Genomic DNA, 18,455 nt, shown 5'->3' with positions numbered 1-18,455 from the left:
GATGCGATGTAAATCAAAAAGACTGTACGTACCGTACACGAGGTACGTAGAGGTACAGCGCGCGAGCAGCTGGTTATCGCTATATTGTACAAAGTACTTTTGGCTGTGTCTACCATCGACGTCGGCGGTGCATCGTTTTATGCAACATGCAGGAGGCCAGTCAGAAGTAACGGTACAGTAGGAGGTATAGTAGGATTCATGATTGCGCTGCCCACACGGAGGACATGATAGGGTTCACGCCTTCGCTGCAGGTCTCTCACGGAAACATTCCAAACTGTTGCTGGAGGTCCGACAAGTGGGAGCCACCGTATTATCATTTACACCCCTACTTAGGTACAGTGAGGGTGGTGGAGCGAGCCGTCGTGTACGTCTTCTGTCTGGGAGAACGTTAGGTTACCACAGCCAAGCCCATCCACCAATCAGAAGGGCGAAAAGTCCCCCGCCACCACAGCACGCCAAGCCCGTTGGTTCTATCGCATCCCGGACATATGTGGACATGACGATTGGCGAGCTTGAACTCCTCCAGACTACTCCCTCTCCGTACTAGGTAACTCCAACTTCCCCAACTGCACTGCACTGCACTGCAACTGCGTCCGACTGCACGCTCGCTCGCCGCTGGAGCAAGATCCAGTTGCAACTTCCGGGTCCAGCCACCCAGTCTACGCTATAGCTGCATATCGTGCCATACTGACGGAGAAGTTAGCCACCACCGCTTCATCCGCCGACTCCTCCCCTCTCCCTCCACCACGAACCACTGGACCCTCGGTGGCACAGCGTCAGCCGAGGCGTTGATGCCGCTCGCCCGCCGCGCGGACTCTGCCACTCGCAGCCACCCAAAGAGCCAGTCGTACCGCTAGCTGTTGTGATCTCTGACACTACACTCTATCCGCGATATTCGAACCGACAGGACTGGAGAGCACACCACAGCTGTTCGTACCACAGCGACTGATGACAAGTGGGCAGCGGCCCTGTGGATGTCAAGAGGAGCTGGCCGGCACACCGATACCTTATCCACGCGCGATTATGTGGGAAAAAGCAATGCACCCGTTGCTTTTTGATCAATTCATCCCCGAGGTTTGAAACGAGGCTAGAACCAGTGTAGATCTCCTGGACGTCCTTTTGGAATAGTCCATCGTTTATGCTTTGCGCGAATGGCAAACAGACACTGCGGGCGCACGGCGACCTGACCCTGGTTGTCGTGAAATGGCAGACTATTCGTCACTACCGACTGCAAGTGATTGTTCATCACCATGTGCCGCACCGAGATACGCCAGATAGTGAGCGGCTCGGCTCTCCTGATAGCCGCACGCACTGTTGGACCGTGGAGCCGTCGAGGTTCGGGCATGCCAAAATGTACAAATGCAAAAGCCAAGCTCGACGAGTCTGGGGAGTTTCTCATTGGCATTCGCATCCCACGAAACGTAAAAGTTGTGGCGACCTGAATGCGCACGTGGCGGACGAGAGGATGATCTCCTTGTCATGCCAGAAGGCACCGCTTCCCTCCTTCTGGCAGGAGCGTTCAACGTTACATTCTCTACCATTTAGAGCTTAGTCCCTGCTCGGAGACGTCTACCTCTTCGAAGGGTCTTTTTTGGTTCTTCATCTTCTGCTTCCAGCATCGCATCGTATCGCATTTTCTTTTCCTTTGCCTTGAGTGGCTTTTGTATCGTGAATCGGCATTATCAAGATGCAGAACGTACAGCTTGATGACTATCACAAGGACCATACGATCGCCGAGAGCAATGTCGATCTCGACGCGGACAGCGATTTCCAGCAGTTGCGAGCTCGACATTATGATCCTCACAGTGGTTAGCAAGCAAGCAATCCGCAATGCAAGAGCGTTCGTGAGAGTGGCATTGACATGATGTATAGATGAGCGGGACATGAGAAGATTGGGGAAGAAGCAAGAATTGAAGGTGAGCAGTAGCCGAACAATTGGACCTGTGGAAGCGCATTCGTACTGACAAGGTCAGCGTCGATTCCGCTTCTTCTCTGTCGTGGGCTTCGTGGTCGTCCTGGGACTCACGTGGGAATTCTCCCTCACTACCCTCGTCTTCAATCTCGGAAACGGTGGCACGGCTGGTGCGATATGGCTGGTGCTTGTGGTCTGCTGCTGCATGTTCTTCGTCATGTTGTCCATGGCGGAGTTGGCATCGATGGCACCTACGTCTGGAGGGTAGGAGTTTAATGAACATACCCGCAACGTGTCTGCGACCATCGCTAACTTCATCCCGCCGCAATGTAGGCAATACCGTGAGTACTTTGCGTGGGACAAGGCTAGGACGATTTGAGCGCGTTGCTGACTTGTGCAGACTGGGTGTCTGAATTCGCGCCTCCGCATCTACAACGAATTCTATCGTACGCAGTCGGCTGGCTTTGCGCGCTCGGGTGGCAATGCGCAATGCCTACTGTCGCCTACATTGGCGCTCAGCAGGTGCTTGCACTGATTGTCATCTGCACGGACGGAAGCTATGTGATCCAGGGATGGCACGGCTCGCTCATGACCATGGCATTTGTACTCTCGGCAATCTCGTTCAACACCTTTGCGATCGGCAAGCTACCGATCCTCGAGGGTCTGGCCGTTGTCCTTCACATCTTCGGCTTCTTCGCATTCATCGTCATCATGTGGGTTATGGGCCCACGAGCAGATGCAAAGATCACGTTTACCAATTTCACGGATGCGAATGGATGGGGCAGCGTGGGATTGGCGACGATGATTGGCATGGTCGGACCGACCACAACATATCTTGGAGCAGACAGCGCTGTACATTTGGCGGAAGAACTCAAAGATGCCAGCTACGTGCTGCCGCGCGCAATGTTCTCCGCAGCCATCATCAACTACATTCTCGGATTCGTGACTACCGTGACTTTCATGTTCAACCTGGGTGATCTCGACGCGATCCTGGAATCCTCCACTGGACAGCCCTGGGTCGCAACACTATACACCATCACAGGATCCAAGGCCGGCACGATTGTTCTGATTGTCATCATGACTGTCATGGTAAGAAGACTGTAGGTTGGCGACCATGTGAGCTGCGCGCTAACGTGAGATCAGTACTTTTTCTGTGCGGTCAACCAGGTCACCACAAGCTCCAGACAGGTCTTCGCCTTTGCTCGTGACAAGGGACTTCCGTTCCACGAGTTCCTATCTCGCGTGCGGTCCAACGGTGTTCCAGCAAATTCCGTCTACGTCACCCTGGCCTTCACATGCTTACTTGCCCTCATCATCATCGGATCGACGGCCGCCTTCAACATCATCTTGTCGGTATCTGCCACTGGACTCTTCACCAGCTATCTGATTGTCATCTTCACGGTCTTGATCAAGCGCTTAAAGGGAGAGAAATTTCCACCTTCGCAATTCAGTTTGGGACGATGGGGTGTTCCTGTCAACATCATCGCCATCTGCTTCCTCATTGTGGCCTATCTCTTCCTGTTCTTCCCCTCTGTACCGAACCCGGATGCAGCTACCATGAACTGGGCTGTCTTGGTGTAAGTAGCTTCCTTTCACATGGCTACCATGCAACCAACGTGCATCGCTGACACAGAATGATAGTTACGGAGTGGTTCTTGTCTTTGCCATTGGCTACTATTTCCTCGTGGGTCGTCACCAGTATGACGGACCCGTGAGCTACGTGAGAAAGGACTACGACGGGAGGTGAAATAGATAAGATAGATAGATCGATAGATAGCCCGATCATCTTGCTTCTCTCATCATCATCATCATCCAAACTCAAACAATCCGATCTTTGTACGTTTGCGCTTTGGGTTGCGTCGATGCAAACGAGTCTCGCGTCGTTTCCAAGTGTTCCCAAAACTCTCGTAATTGGGGATACTTTTGTTTCCACTCGTGCTCGGGAAACCGCACGCCCATGAAGCCCAACACGCTGCAGACGGCAATATCGGCGATTGTCAGGGTCTCTCCTATAATGTATTGTTGTCCTCGTGGGCGATTCTCGACCCTATTATTATATATAGACACACACAAAAGATGGAGAATCATTAGTATGGAATTGTTTTCTTTTCCTATTATCTTTTTTTTTCTTCTCTTTTTCTGTCGACATACCATTTATTCAAAGCTTGTAAACCTCCGTTGATTTTTCGCGTTTGTCGTGCTGCCCACGGCTCGGATTGTTTGTCTTTGTCTCTGTTTCTTTCCCTGGTGACGTGGGAGGTTAGGAGAGGTTCATGTTAGTGTTACGAGTGAGGGCGAAGTCGTAGGTAGGTAGGTAGGTAGGTAAGGAGGTAAGGAGGTAAGGTACATGTACTTACCATATGGCCAATACTAAAGCGTCACATATACCTGTTTTTTTTTATTGAAGAAGAAATCATGTTGCAATGTTAGCTTTTCTTTTTCTTTCTCTCTTCCTCTCTTTTTACATGTATCATTCAATGTGATTTATAATTCACCATGGATACAATCTCACGAGCAAGGCAATGTAACAAACGAAACGAAACGAAACGAAGCGAAACGAACCATCAGCAACAACCTCAATCTGCTTCGCCAACAGCCTCTGATCCGCATCCCGAGGAATCATAGACAGAGTATCCGGATGTTTGACTTCGAGCCATTCGAGAATAAAATGGCTCTCGTAAACAGCTTGGTCGGTCTCATTGTGGATGAGTACGGGCAGTTTCTCCAGAGGATTGTAGGTGGGAGTTTTGGTGTCGCTGTCCCAGGGGACTTCGGTTTGCAATGTGAAGGGTATGCCTTTTTCCGCGAGGACGATGCGGACTTTGCGTGCGTAGGGGGAGGGGGTGGCGCTGATGAGGGTGTAGACGGGTTTGGAGGACATGATGATGATGGTGGTGGTGGTGGTGATGGTGGGGAATTGGGGGAGTGGGCGAGGAGGAAGGGTGATTGTCTACCTACATGTTTAACAGGCGATATCATAGTAAAGCGATGATGGTGGTGGAGGTGATCGTCGTCTTCGTGAGGAGGCCGATCCGCGTTGCCGTGAAGCTCGGTAGAACAGTGTTTATTAGTTCTATCACTCATAATTCATTGTGCTGATGTAATTCCAACAGGTGAGGTCGAAAACTAGAACTACCTAGCTCCTACCTCCTACAGTAAGGTGCAGTTACCTACGGTAGTGAAAGACCCGACGACCAGGTAGAAATATTGATGTACCTTACTCAATACATTCATTACCTTAGGAGGTACTGACTTTACGGTATGCCCGCTCTCACCGACCTCGTGACGGTGATTCCACCCGACGGGGACGAACAACCCGAAGACATTTTCGCTTTCGCTGCCGGCCTGATCTTCCCCGACGACACGCGCAACCTCCACGGCGACGAACGCTGCCTCCTCGTCTACAAAAGTGCCTCCTTTGGCGACATTCACCTGCGCACCGCCGATCCTGTGCAGAACCATGACCGGCAGCTGTTTGCCCACTATCTCTGGAATGCGGGCATCAAAATGGCCGAATGCATTTCTGCTTTCCGTCGCAGCGACGAGCCCGAGGAGGAAGAGCTAGAGCCAGAGCCAGATGATGCCGCGCCGTGGAGCGTGAAGGGCCGGCGTGTATTGGAACTGGGAGCAGGTGGGGTTGCATCTCCCGTGAGTATTACAGCGAGAACAGAGAACTGGCTGACTGCCATCATACCGTAGGCGTGGGACTGGCCGGTATAGTGGCTGTCCTGGCGCGAGCGCGAGAAGTCGTCATCTCCGACTACCCAACCGACGTTGTGCTCGAGAACATCAGACAGAACGCAATGCGCGCCATACCAGCCGCATTGGCAAAGCGGTATCGAGTCGAGGGCTACGCCTGGGGCGACGTGACCTCCGACTTCGCGAGAGCGTATGCACACTCCTTCGACCGCATCATTGCTGCGGACTGCTACTGGATGTCGCATCAGCACGAGAATCTGGTGCAGTCCATGCTTCACATGCTCAGTCCTGCTCCAGATGCAAGAGTCCTTGCAATTGCTGGCTTTCACACCGGCCGAGCCAAGTTGACTGCCTTTTTCGAAGAAGCGGTGTCGCACGGTCTTGTGACTGAAGACATATACGAGGAAGATGTACAAGGCGTGAGAAGAGAGTGGGCGCCAGAACGAGACGGTGGCAGAGAGGACATGACTGGACGCAAGCGGTGGCTTCTCATTGCCGTACTCAAGAGACAACAACAGTGAGACGATATACTTACCGGAGTTGTGTTCCGAGGAGCCTTTGCTCTACAACTACAACTACTAAAACAACAACAACAACAACAACAACAACAACAACAACAACAATAGTCACAATCTTTCACTCCACATGCCACTACTGAATGCTGCACGCCACCGCTCTGGTACAGCCAAGGTCTTGCTCCGCTAAACAAAGATAGGTACTGGCGAGACTATGCTGTTCGCAGCCATGAGTGCCAGATATCGAAATGAGCACAAAGGCATTGGTGATGACTACATGCTGGATGCGGCCATGTCGCATGCGTATACACTATGGTGATCAAGACTTCCCATTCTTATCTGTCTGCCGTGTACCTACGCGTGAAGCTCTTCCAGACTCAGTACACGGGCGTGTACAGACGGCAGGATGACCTCTTCCACGCCTTCACAATATCTCTACCGCTCCCATGGAGGCGCCTGCTCCCCCAACCTTGGTTGTGCAACCTGTGACGACAATTATCTGCATGTAGCACCGCAGAGCAGCGATCCTGCTCAATGCGAACCCGTCGGGCAAAGTGAAGCACTGCTTACCATCAAAGGTCATATTGAGTCGATCAACAATGACTGGGCTACGATTTGCAGCTTGGTCGCAGCCAAGGGCGACAAGATCATGGGGCGCTGGTAAGCTAGCTCTTCTCACCTCTCAGCTTGAGTGCTTACTTTGTCCTTTGTAGGAAAAGGGCCAATTCTGCCAAAAGGGATGCCATGCTCCACGAAGCTTTTGGAAACGCACAAGAGAAGCAGTGGGCGTACCTGCGTGCCTTTTACGCGAACCCGGGGCCCACGAACCCCATTGATTCCCACAGGGACGCCTTGCTTCTGCCCTACCTCAGTCAACGCGGTCTTGCTCGAGATCCTTCGAAGCTACTAGTGCTACTAGAGCTTCGCAGGCAACATGCTCCTTGTCATTGGGCATGGACCGATCATCGGGTATAACGTCTAGCTCCTGATACTCGGCGACGCTAACACAGTGCTTCAGATCACTCGTTCTGGTCGTCGTATTGGTATGCTCGTAGTGAGATTCAGCGATACGGTCTTTTCTACTGGCGCAGACGACTACGGCAAACCTGTCGAGTTCGATCATGAGCTGTTCCACCAATGGCAACAAATTGGATTTCCGATCGCAGAGACATTGTTTGAAGCTCAACGCAAATTGTACAGCAGGCTAGCCAAGATGGTGTCTGCTATCTTGAAAGGTGCCGAAGACACGATTACTGGCGATATCGCCTGGAATGCTGCCGCTGCAGAAGGCTTCTCGGCCTTGCTTCCCAAAGCATACAACGAATCTGGAAAGTTTCTTCATGTTCCGGTCACTCCTTTCGAACCACCTCCTCGTACCGACGTAACAGAGCTACTGGCCTCGATATCGACTCGGCAAGTCGCTGCAGAGGAGGAGCTGTGGCTTTTGCAAACCGGTATGTACCGCTTTTGCACATGCTGTGATTTACACCGAAACTGATTGAAGACCGTCAGATATTAGATCCGTCTACGATAGGGTGGCTTACATTGAAAATGCCAAATTTTTGGCGAACTTGAAGGCAGATGAAAAGTGGGCAGCTATCGCACTCGAACTGACGCGGCCGCTTATAAGAAGAGTCCAGTTCTGGGCGACTTTGCGGACCTGCACCGAGGGTTGGCAAATGGTGATTACGTATCTGGCCCTCTTTCGTATGACTTTACTGATACATGATTGATAGGCCATGGACCATGGAATGGGTCATCATGAGACGCATTACAAACTCAGCAAGGCTAAGAAACTGCTCGAGGGCGCTGATCTGGTTCTGGCTTTTATTAAATTCCTGTTCCCCAAGGTCATTCGTAAAGAATTCCAAGACGTTATGACGGGCATTCTGGCTCAAGACTGCTATTTCGACCACGAGTTTGCGACCGTAGATCCTGCTTTGCCGGAGAAAAGCGATCTCCCATTCGTGAGAATTCCTGAAGAGTCCATCCGCATCATTAAAGAATCTGCTCCGAATGAGGCTCGGAAGCACCTGATAAAGTTGAGGGCCATGTTCTACAAGGTCATTCGTTTTTCGGATTTCTTCGAACGCGATCCACCCGTATGGGCAGCACTCCTATTCTCGAATTGTACGCGCACGATGGACCTCGCAATCGCCGAAGAGGTCTTCCCTGTCATGGACGAGTTGCTGGTTTTTCCAGAGGAGAACAACGTCAAACTGGACTTGTTAAAGCATTCACAACTGCTCCCTGCTCTCAAAGACTTTTCCGTGGCAATTTGGGTGCAAAAGCGTCTCGAATTACATGCTCCTGAGGTTCTGTCCCTGAACGATGAAGAGAGCGATGAGTATATCGAACAACCCGAGTGGCATCAACTTTTGCATGAACTGGTGAGCATGAAGGTCAAGAATGGTACCGATGGAGAGTGGTACCGGGATTGGGTGTACCGTGCCACCCCGGACGAGGAGGTGCGCCTGAAGCTGAGCAAAGCCGGAAAGCTCCTAGAACAGTTTAGCAAAATCAAATTGCCGGCTGAGAAGCGCGGAGTCAACTACCTGGTCAAGTCCAAGGAAGCGAAACTGGCACTTGATGCGTTCTGGGCAGAGGTCAGAGAAGTTCGGATCGATGCCGTGTCCACCGACCTCAGGGAATGCGGTCAAGAGAAGGACATTACCAGAGCCGAGGTTGAAGCACTCAAGGACATCCGAATCTTAGACTGCTACAAAGATCCCGGTCCCTTGGAGATAATCGAAGCGGATCTCGCTCCCAGATTAGCTGGAAAAGGGAAACGCAAAGTCGACGAACAGCAAGACTTGGAAATTCTAGCGGATCAGAAACATCTGCAAGTCTCGCCTCCGAAAAAGCCTCGATTAAGAAGAAAAGGTGAAGACGACGACGACGACGAAGACGACGACGACGACGATGATGCTAGCAGCAGCAAGAAACCCCTCAAACGAAAACACCTCCCAACTCCCGAAGAACCAGCAGTAACACCACCTCCCATCATCGACCGACCTCCCACTCCACCACCAATCATCATCCCAGCATCCGCCAAAAGCATCCGCATCTTCGCCCGTCTCTGGCCCGCCGAAAGCCGAACCGTCGAAGAAGGCGCCGTCACATGGAATGACCTGCGAGCTGCCATGGGAGATATCGGCTATCCCGGCGTATCAATCGGAGGATCTTGTTGGTCTTTTCAAGGGCCTCAAGGAAAAGTCGTCATGGATACTCCGCATGGCACGCCGCATAATCGGGTCGAAAGGGGGAAATTGATGTATTGTGGTAGAAGGCTGGCGAGGGCGTTTGGGTGGAATTTTGAGACGTTTGTTTTGAGGGAATGAGGGAATGAAGATTGAGATTTGAGATTTGAGATTTGATTGATTGATTTATGTTGATGATTAGGTAATATGTATATTTAAGGAGTTTGCTGTATATCGATAGATGAGAATGGATATATTTCTTTGGGAATTTGGTGTGTAATGTGTGAACTTATTGGCCCACGTTTGACTTTATTTGTTTTCAATGAATGAATGAATAGCTCTCTCCGAAGAAACTCCGATGCTATAAACGTAGAATAGGAGGTACATGCATAGTTGGCACGAGCAGCTACGGCGTACCCAGTAGTACCACGAAAAGAGTATACAAAGGTTTATGTACAGATACACATATCACACGATGTCATCACCATCATCATCATCAGTCGGTCGGTCGGTCGGTCTGCACTCCGCACACGGTTCCAAAGTCAGAGAGCCATGATCAACCATGATGAGATGTCCAGTCTGCTGCACAGCGAGAGCAAGTGTGAGGCTGTTGCTCGCAAAGCTTTTTTCCCCTGTCTCCTCCTCCTCCTCCTCCTCATGACGCCTGTCCAGGGTTCTCTGCAGCATGAGATTCGAGGTATTCTAGACCCTGTATCGAACATTGCGGTTGATGCTATCAAGCAATCGGCTGAAGAAGCTGGAGCCGTCGCTACTGGATTGAACAGACGAAGAAGAAGAAGAAGGATAGTTGCCTGTCGACGGGTGTGAGTACTAGGACCACCCAGAGCTGCTGAAATGGATGAGTCGAGATTTGACTTACCTTTTGACGCTTGATCAGCGACCAGCGCGATCAATGCAGCGCCCACACCAGATCCGTCTTTGGCAATGCCAATTCGAACCTTTCTTTCGCCTTGGGGACCAATCTCTGGAACTTCACGAAGTGCTTCGCGGATGTACTCTTCGAAGCGGGGATAGAACTCCACGAGAGACCCGTCCACACCGATATCGACAATGTCGTTCTCATTGACTTCCAGGGTGGCATTGTTCGTGGTACCAATATCCGTTGGGTTTTGTAGACGACCCGTCGAAATGATGATGGCTGCAATCGCCACTGCACTGAGACGCGCTGCACGCTTTCCGATAGCAGAAGCGATGAGCCGTACCGCTTCAGCATCTTCTGCGGATGCAGCAGAAACTCCATAATCCTGATCCAGAGTTTGGCGCGTCACCTTCAGCCCGTTGGAGCTATCTCCCGTCGTGATGGACAAGAAGCTGGAATCGAGACCCCATTGCTTGTACAGTGGGGAGTCGGGAGCGACATTCGTCGTGCTGTGGATGTCATTCTGGTTACTGTGCTCATCCGCAAAGAGTGGTACGTCAAAATCGCGAAGGAGGGACAACAGCGCTCGTCGCAGGATTTCGCCCAAAAACATGCCCGACACTCGCTTCTCAAACATTTGGATTCCGGGATTGACAGATTCCAGATCCAGGTCTGCATCGTACGGAGTTTGAGGCAGGACAGAAAGCTCATTATCGAAGCTGCCCCATTCCGTGTTGATGATCATCTCCCCCGTCGACTTGTCGATTTCGCCAGCTTCCTTGGCGCTCATGTTCGACAGCTTGGTGACCTTGTCCAGCTTTTCCACATATGCTCCATTCGTTCCCGTTCCGAAGATGGCACCGAGGAGGGTGCCTGTCTTGCCTGGGGACGTGTACGATCGTGCCATGAGTGTTCCAACAGTATCGTTGACCAATGCAGCGACCCGTACCGGCAACCCCAACGCATCAATCTCCGCCTGCAGTAGAGCGCACACGTCCTTGCCGATGGTATCGTGGATATCAAAGCCCTTGGTCCATCGAATCAGCGTACCCTTGTTGATGCCAAACTGCTGCACGGGGAAGGAAAAAGTGAAGCCGAGACTGAAGACATCTTGCTCAGAAGTGCCCTTTTTCTCTTTATGACTGGTATAATGTTCTTCGTGATGTGTCTGGAGGAACAGCTCGATTTGCTTTGCCAGAAAACCAAACAATTCGTGGCTCGTCTTGGCAACCATCAACTCTGAGGGAATCTTCACTTTACTCTGCGTGAGGCTGAAGGTGCTGTTGCCATGTAGCTGTATCGAACAGACTCGGAAATTCGTGCCTCCCAGATCCACAGCCATGTACAGTCCCTTCTCCGTCCCATTGGGCACAGCAGTCACATAGGTTGGGATTTGGCTCATGGTGGCTCCCGACTTGGCCAGCCCTTCGTCCATCTGACGGATGAACTCATGAACGCCCTTGTTCACATCTTCCTTGCTGTACTCGAACTCTGCGGCCACCCGCTCTGCTGCGGCAGCCAATGCCATGCTGGACGAACTCTTGCCGTATAAAGTTCCCGGAACGTGCGGAGGAGCTCTACAATAGAGCTCTTGGACAAATGCGTTGGGCGACGGACAGGTCGGCGGTGGTTGCGGAGGATCGCGAGGACGGAACAGGAAGAAGTCCCGGGGGAGGCTGAGTTGGACGAGAAGGATCAAGGCAATGGCCAAGAGGGTGAGAAGGGTCGCTGGCTCACGAGCTTTGGACCGTAGACGAGCTAGGAGCGGACGCTGGCCTCGAAGCTCGAGCAGGAAGGGAAGGTCGTCGTCCTTTACAGCGGTCGGGGGCGGTGAGGGAGCAGGCTTGGTTGAGAGGCTGCGGCGGAAGGCCTCTGAAGGGCGGGACGGGTTGCTGTAGGAGCGATGGTGGAGTGGTCGGCGCGCCAGTGTGGGCGATGGGGGGGTAAGGAAGAGAAAGGCGGAGACGGAGGAAGGTCAGGTCAGGTCAGGTCAGGTCAGCAGAGTCGGATAGGCGATCTAGTTACATTAGTGGTTGTGGAGACATTAAAAAGGCAGCATATGCATGCAGTGAGCAGACGCAGCTGTGGAGCTCTCGAGACAAGTCGAACTACCTCCGTACTTGGTTACTGTATACACACTATACAGTGTACCTCTTGGCGAGACAACAAGATGTCTACCCTTATGGCCGAAGCGTAGACTACCATCAGACTATTACTCCTTTTACTTGCTATCCCTTACTCCTTTTGACTCCTATCGACATCCCTATATCAGACTCTTCCCTGGACTCGAGCCTTGTGCAGTTCAACAATTATTATGCAGTATGCATCACTCACTTACTCCACTTCCACCCACTATTGCACTAGTCTCACCGCGTGAGCCCCACTGGAGAGCCTTGCTAGTCTCGGTCGTTCTGCGGATGTATCGAAGGCACGCTAGAACTTCGCAGCGTCTCTCCTCCGCCAATACACTATCCACTAATCCAGCCCTCGAGCACTACCAACTTCAGAAGTCTTGTCTATCCACCGCCTTCTAATAATCAGCCCTATGACAGAGTCGCGCATATAACAAGCCACGTGGAGCTGCTCAACCGAAGAGTCTCTTAGAGACTCTGTCGGTGAAAAACAAACAGGGTCACCAATCTGGAATTGTCCTCAAAAAGGACTTTATGACAAGCGCTAGTAGATGATGCGGGAATTTTGTGCAGCGTAACAAGTGGACTAGAGAAGGCATAGTCCTACTTTTGATAGTTTTACAATATCATGTAGAAGTCCAGGCAACTACCTCGTAGCAAAGAAAAAGAAAAAGAGGAACTGGATCAAGGAAAGGAGCAAGCAAGACTCCCTCTCGTTTCCCCCTCTCCCCTCCTCTCCCCTCCCCTCCTCTCCTCTCCCCTCCTCTTCCGACCAAACCAATCAAGTCCCGATCCAGCAGCAGGAGGATATAAGCTACAAGAGTACCTTACACAGAATCTTACAGGTTGCTGGTTGCTAGTCAGTGATTACAGGTTGCTAGTCACAAACATCCACAGCAAGCAAAATCCCTACCGCGGAAGTTTGGAAAATCAAAGCAAACTTGTACCAATGTAACAATACCTAGGCACCTAGCAACCTATGGACAGCAAAAAGAATAATGAGACCCCACATGTTAATCTCTCATCGCACTTTTCTCTCTCTCTTAATACTGCGCAATATTGATTCTAGTACTTACAAACAAGTAAATAATAGTATAGATAGAATACCTGCTCGATTGGGTGCACTTATAGACAATAATAGGCGAAAGGTGCAGTGTTAGAGTCGAGGTAGTGATAAAATCTCATTATTCTTTTTGCTTTCCGGCGGTAGCCTAGGTACCTAACTTTGTGGTTTTCTTATATAAGCTACACAGCTTACAGCATAACAGCCACACAGCTATACACAATGTATATATTAACAACTTGGTAGACGAGAATAGACCAAGAGGCTGTACGTAATACTTAGGTCTGTTGTTACCTGTAGCCTACTAAGCCTACCTCCCAGGTACTTTCAAAAGAACCAACAGGATTGGGGGGATGTGATTACGTTACAATGTACGTCAGATTGTTTTTTGGAGTCAGATACGGTATCTGTTAGGTCGTGTGATCTGTTCAGCCTCTTTCTCTCCTGTTCTGTGATACGAGGGCGTAATAGTGTACGTATGTGAATTGTACATTTGTGGTGGTTTGGGGATGTAGCTGAAGATGGTCAGTGTTGAAGGGTTGTTATTTGTCAATGTTGATGTTGTTGATGTGATATATGTCCAAAAGCCGAAGAAGAAGAAGAATGAAAAGAGAAAAAAAAAAAAAAAACAAATGAGGGAGGTAGATATATTCATGTAAAATGGATCCAGTCCATCATCATATCTCCTCATAAAAAAATTCTTTCGAATCTTTCAATCACATTTCCCTAGTCCCGTCTTCCTCACTACTGCTGCTACTGCTGCTGCAACCGTTGTCCTCTCAAAGGAACAAACTATCCAACTTTCCCATGTTTCGCAAACTGTTCCGCTTGGCCCGCCACAGCTCCATTTGCGTTAGCTGCTCCAGCTCCTACAACATCTCAATCAGCATCTAATCAGATCACATCAAAAGGAGCGAGGGAATACTAACCTTTCATCTTCGCGGATTCCTCTCGCTGCTCGCTCCGTTCGATTTCGTCGACGTGGTGGTCTGGCTGCGTTTCCGACTTGATGTTGTTGTTGTTGCTTGACTTGGATGAGAATGCCCCTGCGATCGCTCCGAATATGTTGAGATTGATTCCCGCCTAGATGGAAAGAGAGAACCAGTCAATAAAGATGATGGTCGATAGATGAGAAATGTTTGGGGGAGGAGAAGAGACATACCGAAGCGCTTGCTTTTGCCGACTGCTCTTGCTCTTCGATAACATAGTCGTTGTCGTCCCGTTGAAGAACATCTTGTTGGTGTGGTTGGGATTTGGATTGGGATTGGGACTGAGATTGAGATTGAGATAGTTCTTGTTCTTGCTGGCGTTTGGCTAATGTTGTCGAGTGCGTCGTTGTTTGTGATTGATGTGAAGACATTTTCCTCTTCGACGGAGAAGGGTCTAGACTTTATAGACTCGAGTACGTGAGACGTGAGAGAGAGACAAGGCCTGTAGGAGGTAATGCGCAGTAGTGGCAGGCCTGGGGATAGAGAGAGAGAGTTTCGAAAGGGGGCAGTGTTTCACTGCTTCTCACGCTCGGATTGGATGGTTCAGAAGACGAAATTGAGAGGTCAGATTGTTTGTTTGCGATGTGAGTGATCAGTGCGTACAAGGCTTGGCTCACTGTCGCGGAGGCTAGACGAATGTATGGTATATACTTGTAGCAGGGAGACGAGTGACGCAATGGTAAGTAAGGTACACTGACACTGAATCACTGATATCAGAGGATCCCCGTATTCTTGGCATGGTTGTAAAACCTGATTTGATGGGGTGACGCAGAGGAGGGAGGGAGGTCTGATAGGGCTGGCGGCAATACCCCTTGAAAATGAATATATTTAATCAAAACGTGACTTGACGTCGAACGCATGTTTGCGATCAGGAGGCATTTGTGGGGTCTCATACCCCGTGCTTGGACTTGGTTGGCCTCGCCTCGTTTGTACCTACGCAGCTACGCTCCATCTCCCTCGCCTGTCCTGGTCCTGATGACGATGTGCAACAAACATCCGTGAAGAAACAACCTCTACAGGGCTGGCTGGGGTGTGTAGTGGTCGGCATCGTATATCATCAAAGCCTGTGTCATGCTTTACGTGCGTCGCGACGCTTTGATTGGTACAGACAGATACGAACTGCTGTATGGACCGAGAAGACATCGTACCCGAGGCTCTCCATCATCGATGTCCCACACTGCGATCAGTAGGACAATCCGAAGCTGAGATCAGGACTGGCAGAGACGTCCGTAGGTTGGTCGATGGCTTCTAGCCTTCTAGGCTCCCACTTCCCCGCCACGACCCTCGTCAGGCCTCAGTTCCGAGCATTCCCCCAGCCCAGCTTTCCCTGTACAATGTTGTAAGGCAACGGCATTGGTAGTAGGAGGTAGACTGCCGCCGCTTCACACATCTCCAACATACAGTATGGCCCCGCCACGTTACGCCATGGCAATGGGCAGTGGCTATCAGATTTCCTACGCTCGATGATCCCACCACCCATCAATTTTGCAGTCTCTGTTCCATAATACCGGTCGCCAAGATCATCGATTCCTCTACACATTCAGCCTTGACACAGCGCCACCCAGTAATCTCGGAAGTTGGTTGTATCAAAGCACAGCCACATTCATGAGCAGATGACCACTTGTTCTAGGTAGAAGCCAGTCGCGATATCCGGCAATTATGAGAGAGGACACCTAGCAGGTCCTCTCAGCGCCTCCCGCAGTAGTAGCAATAGTGGCAGTGGCAGTGGCAGTGACGCATATTCCTCATGACACTTTTCAGCCCATCTCAGCCTCCAGCATCTGCCACGCCGCACTCCGTCTCCCTTTCTTCCTTGCCGCCACCAGATTCCGCTCTCCCACCTTCTTCCCATTCACAGCAATGACATCAGGCGCATAGTCGGCATGCTGCTTCATGCCTTCGAGCAATTTCGCAACCTTCTCCCTCCCTTCCTCAATGGCCCTAGTCTCAGCTCTCATCTTCTCGACACGATCTTCCATGAGCATGATCAGACTCTCTCGGGCCTGATGTGGTCGGTACTGATTGATCAGAGAGTGCATGTTAAACACGATAGCCTGCAGATCAAGGACTCGCTCTTCGTAGAGTTCGGGATTGGCGGCGAGGATACCTGTGAGGCTGAGGAAGGTGGTGAGGAGGGAGCGTGAGAGAGCGATGAGGTGCGGTTGGGGGGTGGTGGTGACGGATGGGTGGTCGGGGTAGAGTTGCTCGATGCCAGCTTCCGCGAGGGTAGGTTGTGGGGCCTCGAGGTCGATTTCATGACCGAAGACGGTGAACTTCGTGGTTGAGGGTGGTGGCGGAGGGACGAGGCAGCCGAGTTCCGGTGGGAGAGTTGTGGTGTCTATGTCGTGCTCTTTCGCGCCATCGTTCTGCGACGCACCGGCTTCTCTGCGCAGTTGTTGCACGCGATCGCGATTCTGCTTAGTGAAGTGCTTGTAAAAGGGCGGCGGCGCTGGGAACGGCGAGATGAGTTGCTGCTGCTGTTCTTCCGCCATCTTCACAGTCTTCCTCTCATGTCGTTGTGGTTCGTGAACTCGTTGTCGCTGTCATTGTCATTGTCATGAAAGGAGATACACGAGAATGGTGATGGTGGTGATGGGAGAAGTGAGTCGAAAGGCGCACTTCAATCCATTCCATGGAATTCACTCCACACTCCACCACACGCCGAACAGAGTTTCGGTCCCTGCGTAATGCATAGCCTGTCTGTCCAACACCAATGTATACTATACACTTTGCGATACCATACATAATACCTAGAGAGCCAGAGGAAGCGTGCTCGTCGAAATGCCTGGCAGCATCTCTGGCAAAGCAAAGGCGGCTGGCAATGACGGTGGACTTTGGGAGACATCCAAGCGCTTCTATCAACGAAGCTATGCTGGCGACTATCTCGGCGTCGCTCTCCTCGTCGCTGCTTACATCCTGATCAAGCTATTCGGCGAACCCTTTCACTCGCAATTCCGCCTCGACGATCCACGACTCCAGCATCCTCATGCCGAAGTGGAACGAGTCGACGTCAGTATGTCCTCCTCCCTCCTCCTCTCTAGGTACATGTATCTGAGAGAGAGAGAAACACGCTGACCTCCCCCTAGCATGGCTCCTCATCTACGCCCTCCTCGTTCCTCTCGTCCTCCTCATACTCTGGGCCGCCGTGACTCGCCCTTCGACTCATAAGATCCACATCACCATCCTCGGCCTGATCATCTCCATCCTCCTCGCCACCTTCATCACCGATATCCTCAAAGATGCCATCGGCCGACCACGCCCCGACTTGATCGCGCGCTGTAAGCCTGCCAAAGGCACCCCGGGCAACAAGATGGTCTCGGTGGAAGTATGCACCGAGACGGCCCATCACACTCTACATGACGGCTGGAGGAGTTATCCCAGTGGACATTCGTCTCTCGCCTTTGCTGGGCTCGGATGGATATCCTTGGTGCTGGCCAGTCAATTGCATGTGCTGAGGCCGAGAGCGAGTCTAATGGTCGTGTTGAGCTGTCTGGCACCATTGCTCGGAGCGGCATTGATTGCCGTGAGCAGATTGGAGGATTATAGACATGATGTGTTTGATGTGGTCAGTGGGAGTATACTGGGATTTATGGTGACTTATTTCAACTGGAGGAGGTATTACCCCAGTCTGATGGCACCGGGCTGTGAAGAGCCGCATGCGCAGATGAATGAGAAGACGCATAGTGGCTTCCACCGCGTGAGAGATGAGGAGGAAGCATTGGGGAGGGATACAGAACGATACGTGGTTGGCGGCGATTAGAGGCAGTTTTTAAAACAGTACTCGGGTCGAGCGCAGGCTCGAGCGTGTGTCTGTATAGATATTTGTACAAAGACTGTCAAAGCACCATTGCCATCTGCTCCAGCGAACAGAAGTACCTTTATATGCTTGCGCCGTTTTAGAACGATGCAGCATAGCAGTAGCATATATCTGTAATCTGCACCTGGGTCATACCGTAGGAACCCCTGGTCCAATTCCCTTTTCGTACATTGCAAGCGACCCAACATAAGTAAAAGTGTGAAAGGTCAATTCAACCAGGTATGTACCTAGGGAAGAAGCACCAGACT

The 18,455-nt window shown here is 51.2% G+C and overlaps 7 protein-coding genes across 7 annotated transcripts; 4 read left to right on the top strand and 3 right to left on the bottom strand.

Moving 5' to 3' along the window:
• The first annotated feature begins 1,285 nt into the window (after positions 1–1,285).
• Positions 1,286–4,773, top strand: SEPMUDRAFT_145729 (GABA permease). Its single transcript, XM_016903230.1, has 9 exons — positions 1,286–1,808; positions 1,873–1,916; positions 1,974–2,176; positions 2,246–2,253; positions 2,313–3,001; positions 3,056–3,489; positions 3,554–3,959; positions 4,064–4,156; positions 4,270–4,773. The coding sequence occupies exons 1-7, from the start codon at positions 1,688–1,690 to the stop codon at positions 3,657–3,659; spliced, it is 1,605 nt and encodes a 534-aa protein (XP_016764615.1). The 5' UTR covers positions 1,286–1,687; the 3' UTR covers positions 3,660–3,959; positions 4,064–4,156; positions 4,270–4,773.
• Positions 3,731–4,793, bottom strand: SEPMUDRAFT_137262 (glutathione S-transferase domain-containing protein; the record flags this gene model as incomplete). Its single annotated transcript, XM_016902833.1, has 4 exons — positions 3,731–3,959; positions 4,064–4,156; positions 4,270–4,300; positions 4,475–4,793. The coding sequence occupies 4 exons, from the start codon at positions 4,791–4,793 to the stop codon at positions 3,731–3,733; spliced, it is 672 nt and encodes a 223-aa protein (XP_016764614.1).
• A 407-nt stretch (positions 4,794–5,200) lies between these two features.
• On the top strand, positions 5,201–6,249 carry SEPMUDRAFT_145727 (uncharacterized protein). The gene is made up of 2 exons (XM_016903229.1): positions 5,201–5,543; positions 5,612–6,249. The coding sequence occupies exons 1-2, from the start codon at positions 5,420–5,422 to the stop codon at positions 6,130–6,132; spliced, it is 645 nt and encodes a 214-aa protein (XP_016764613.1). The 5' UTR covers positions 5,201–5,419; the 3' UTR covers positions 6,133–6,249.
• Positions 6,250–6,355: 106 nt separating this feature from the next.
• Positions 6,356–9,467, top strand: SEPMUDRAFT_129424 (uncharacterized protein; the record flags this gene model as incomplete). The annotated part of the gene is made up of 6 exons (XM_016902286.1): positions 6,356–6,441; positions 6,508–6,786; positions 6,840–7,095; positions 7,145–7,580; positions 7,639–7,808; positions 7,863–9,467. The coding sequence occupies 6 exons, from the start codon at positions 6,356–6,358 to the stop codon at positions 9,465–9,467; spliced, it is 2,832 nt and encodes a 943-aa protein (XP_016764612.1).
• A 187-nt stretch (positions 9,468–9,654) lies between these two features.
• SEPMUDRAFT_129423 (Hexokinase_1-domain-containing protein) lies at positions 9,655–14,993 on the bottom strand. The gene is made up of 5 exons (XM_016902285.1): positions 14,564–14,993; positions 14,331–14,484; positions 14,195–14,270; positions 10,207–12,098; positions 9,655–10,138 (listed from the first exon to the last, which is right to left on the bottom strand). Exons 1-5 carry the CDS (start codon positions 14,759–14,761, stop codon positions 10,029–10,031), a joined length of 2,430 nt encoding a protein of 809 aa, XP_016764611.1. The 5' UTR covers positions 14,762–14,993; the 3' UTR covers positions 9,655–10,028.
• Positions 14,994–15,175: 182 nt separating this feature from the next.
• On the bottom strand, positions 15,176–16,966 carry SEPMUDRAFT_145725 (MED7-domain-containing protein). The gene has a single exon (XM_016903228.1). It carries the CDS (start codon positions 16,880–16,882, stop codon positions 16,148–16,150), a length of 735 nt encoding a protein of 244 aa, XP_016764610.1. The 5' UTR covers positions 16,883–16,966; the 3' UTR covers positions 15,176–16,147.
• A 110-nt stretch (positions 16,967–17,076) lies between these two features.
• On the top strand, positions 17,077–18,233 carry SEPMUDRAFT_55874 (acid phosphatase/Vanadium-dependent haloperoxidase). The gene is made up of 2 exons (XM_016909379.1): positions 17,077–17,403; positions 17,477–18,233. The coding sequence occupies exons 1-2, from the start codon at positions 17,172–17,174 to the stop codon at positions 18,148–18,150; spliced, it is 906 nt and encodes a 301-aa protein (XP_016764609.1). The 5' UTR covers positions 17,077–17,171; the 3' UTR covers positions 18,151–18,233.
• Positions 18,234–18,455: the final 222 nt, after the last annotated feature.

This window comes from Sphaerulina musiva, assembly GCF_000320565.1.
Source record: "Sphaerulina musiva SO2202 unplaced genomic scaffold SEPMUscaffold_1, whole genome shotgun sequence".
Classification (NCBI taxonomy): Eukaryota; Fungi; Ascomycota; class Dothideomycetes; order Mycosphaerellales; family Mycosphaerellaceae; genus Sphaerulina; species Sphaerulina musiva.
This window is presented reverse-complemented; position numbering and strand designations above follow the sequence as displayed.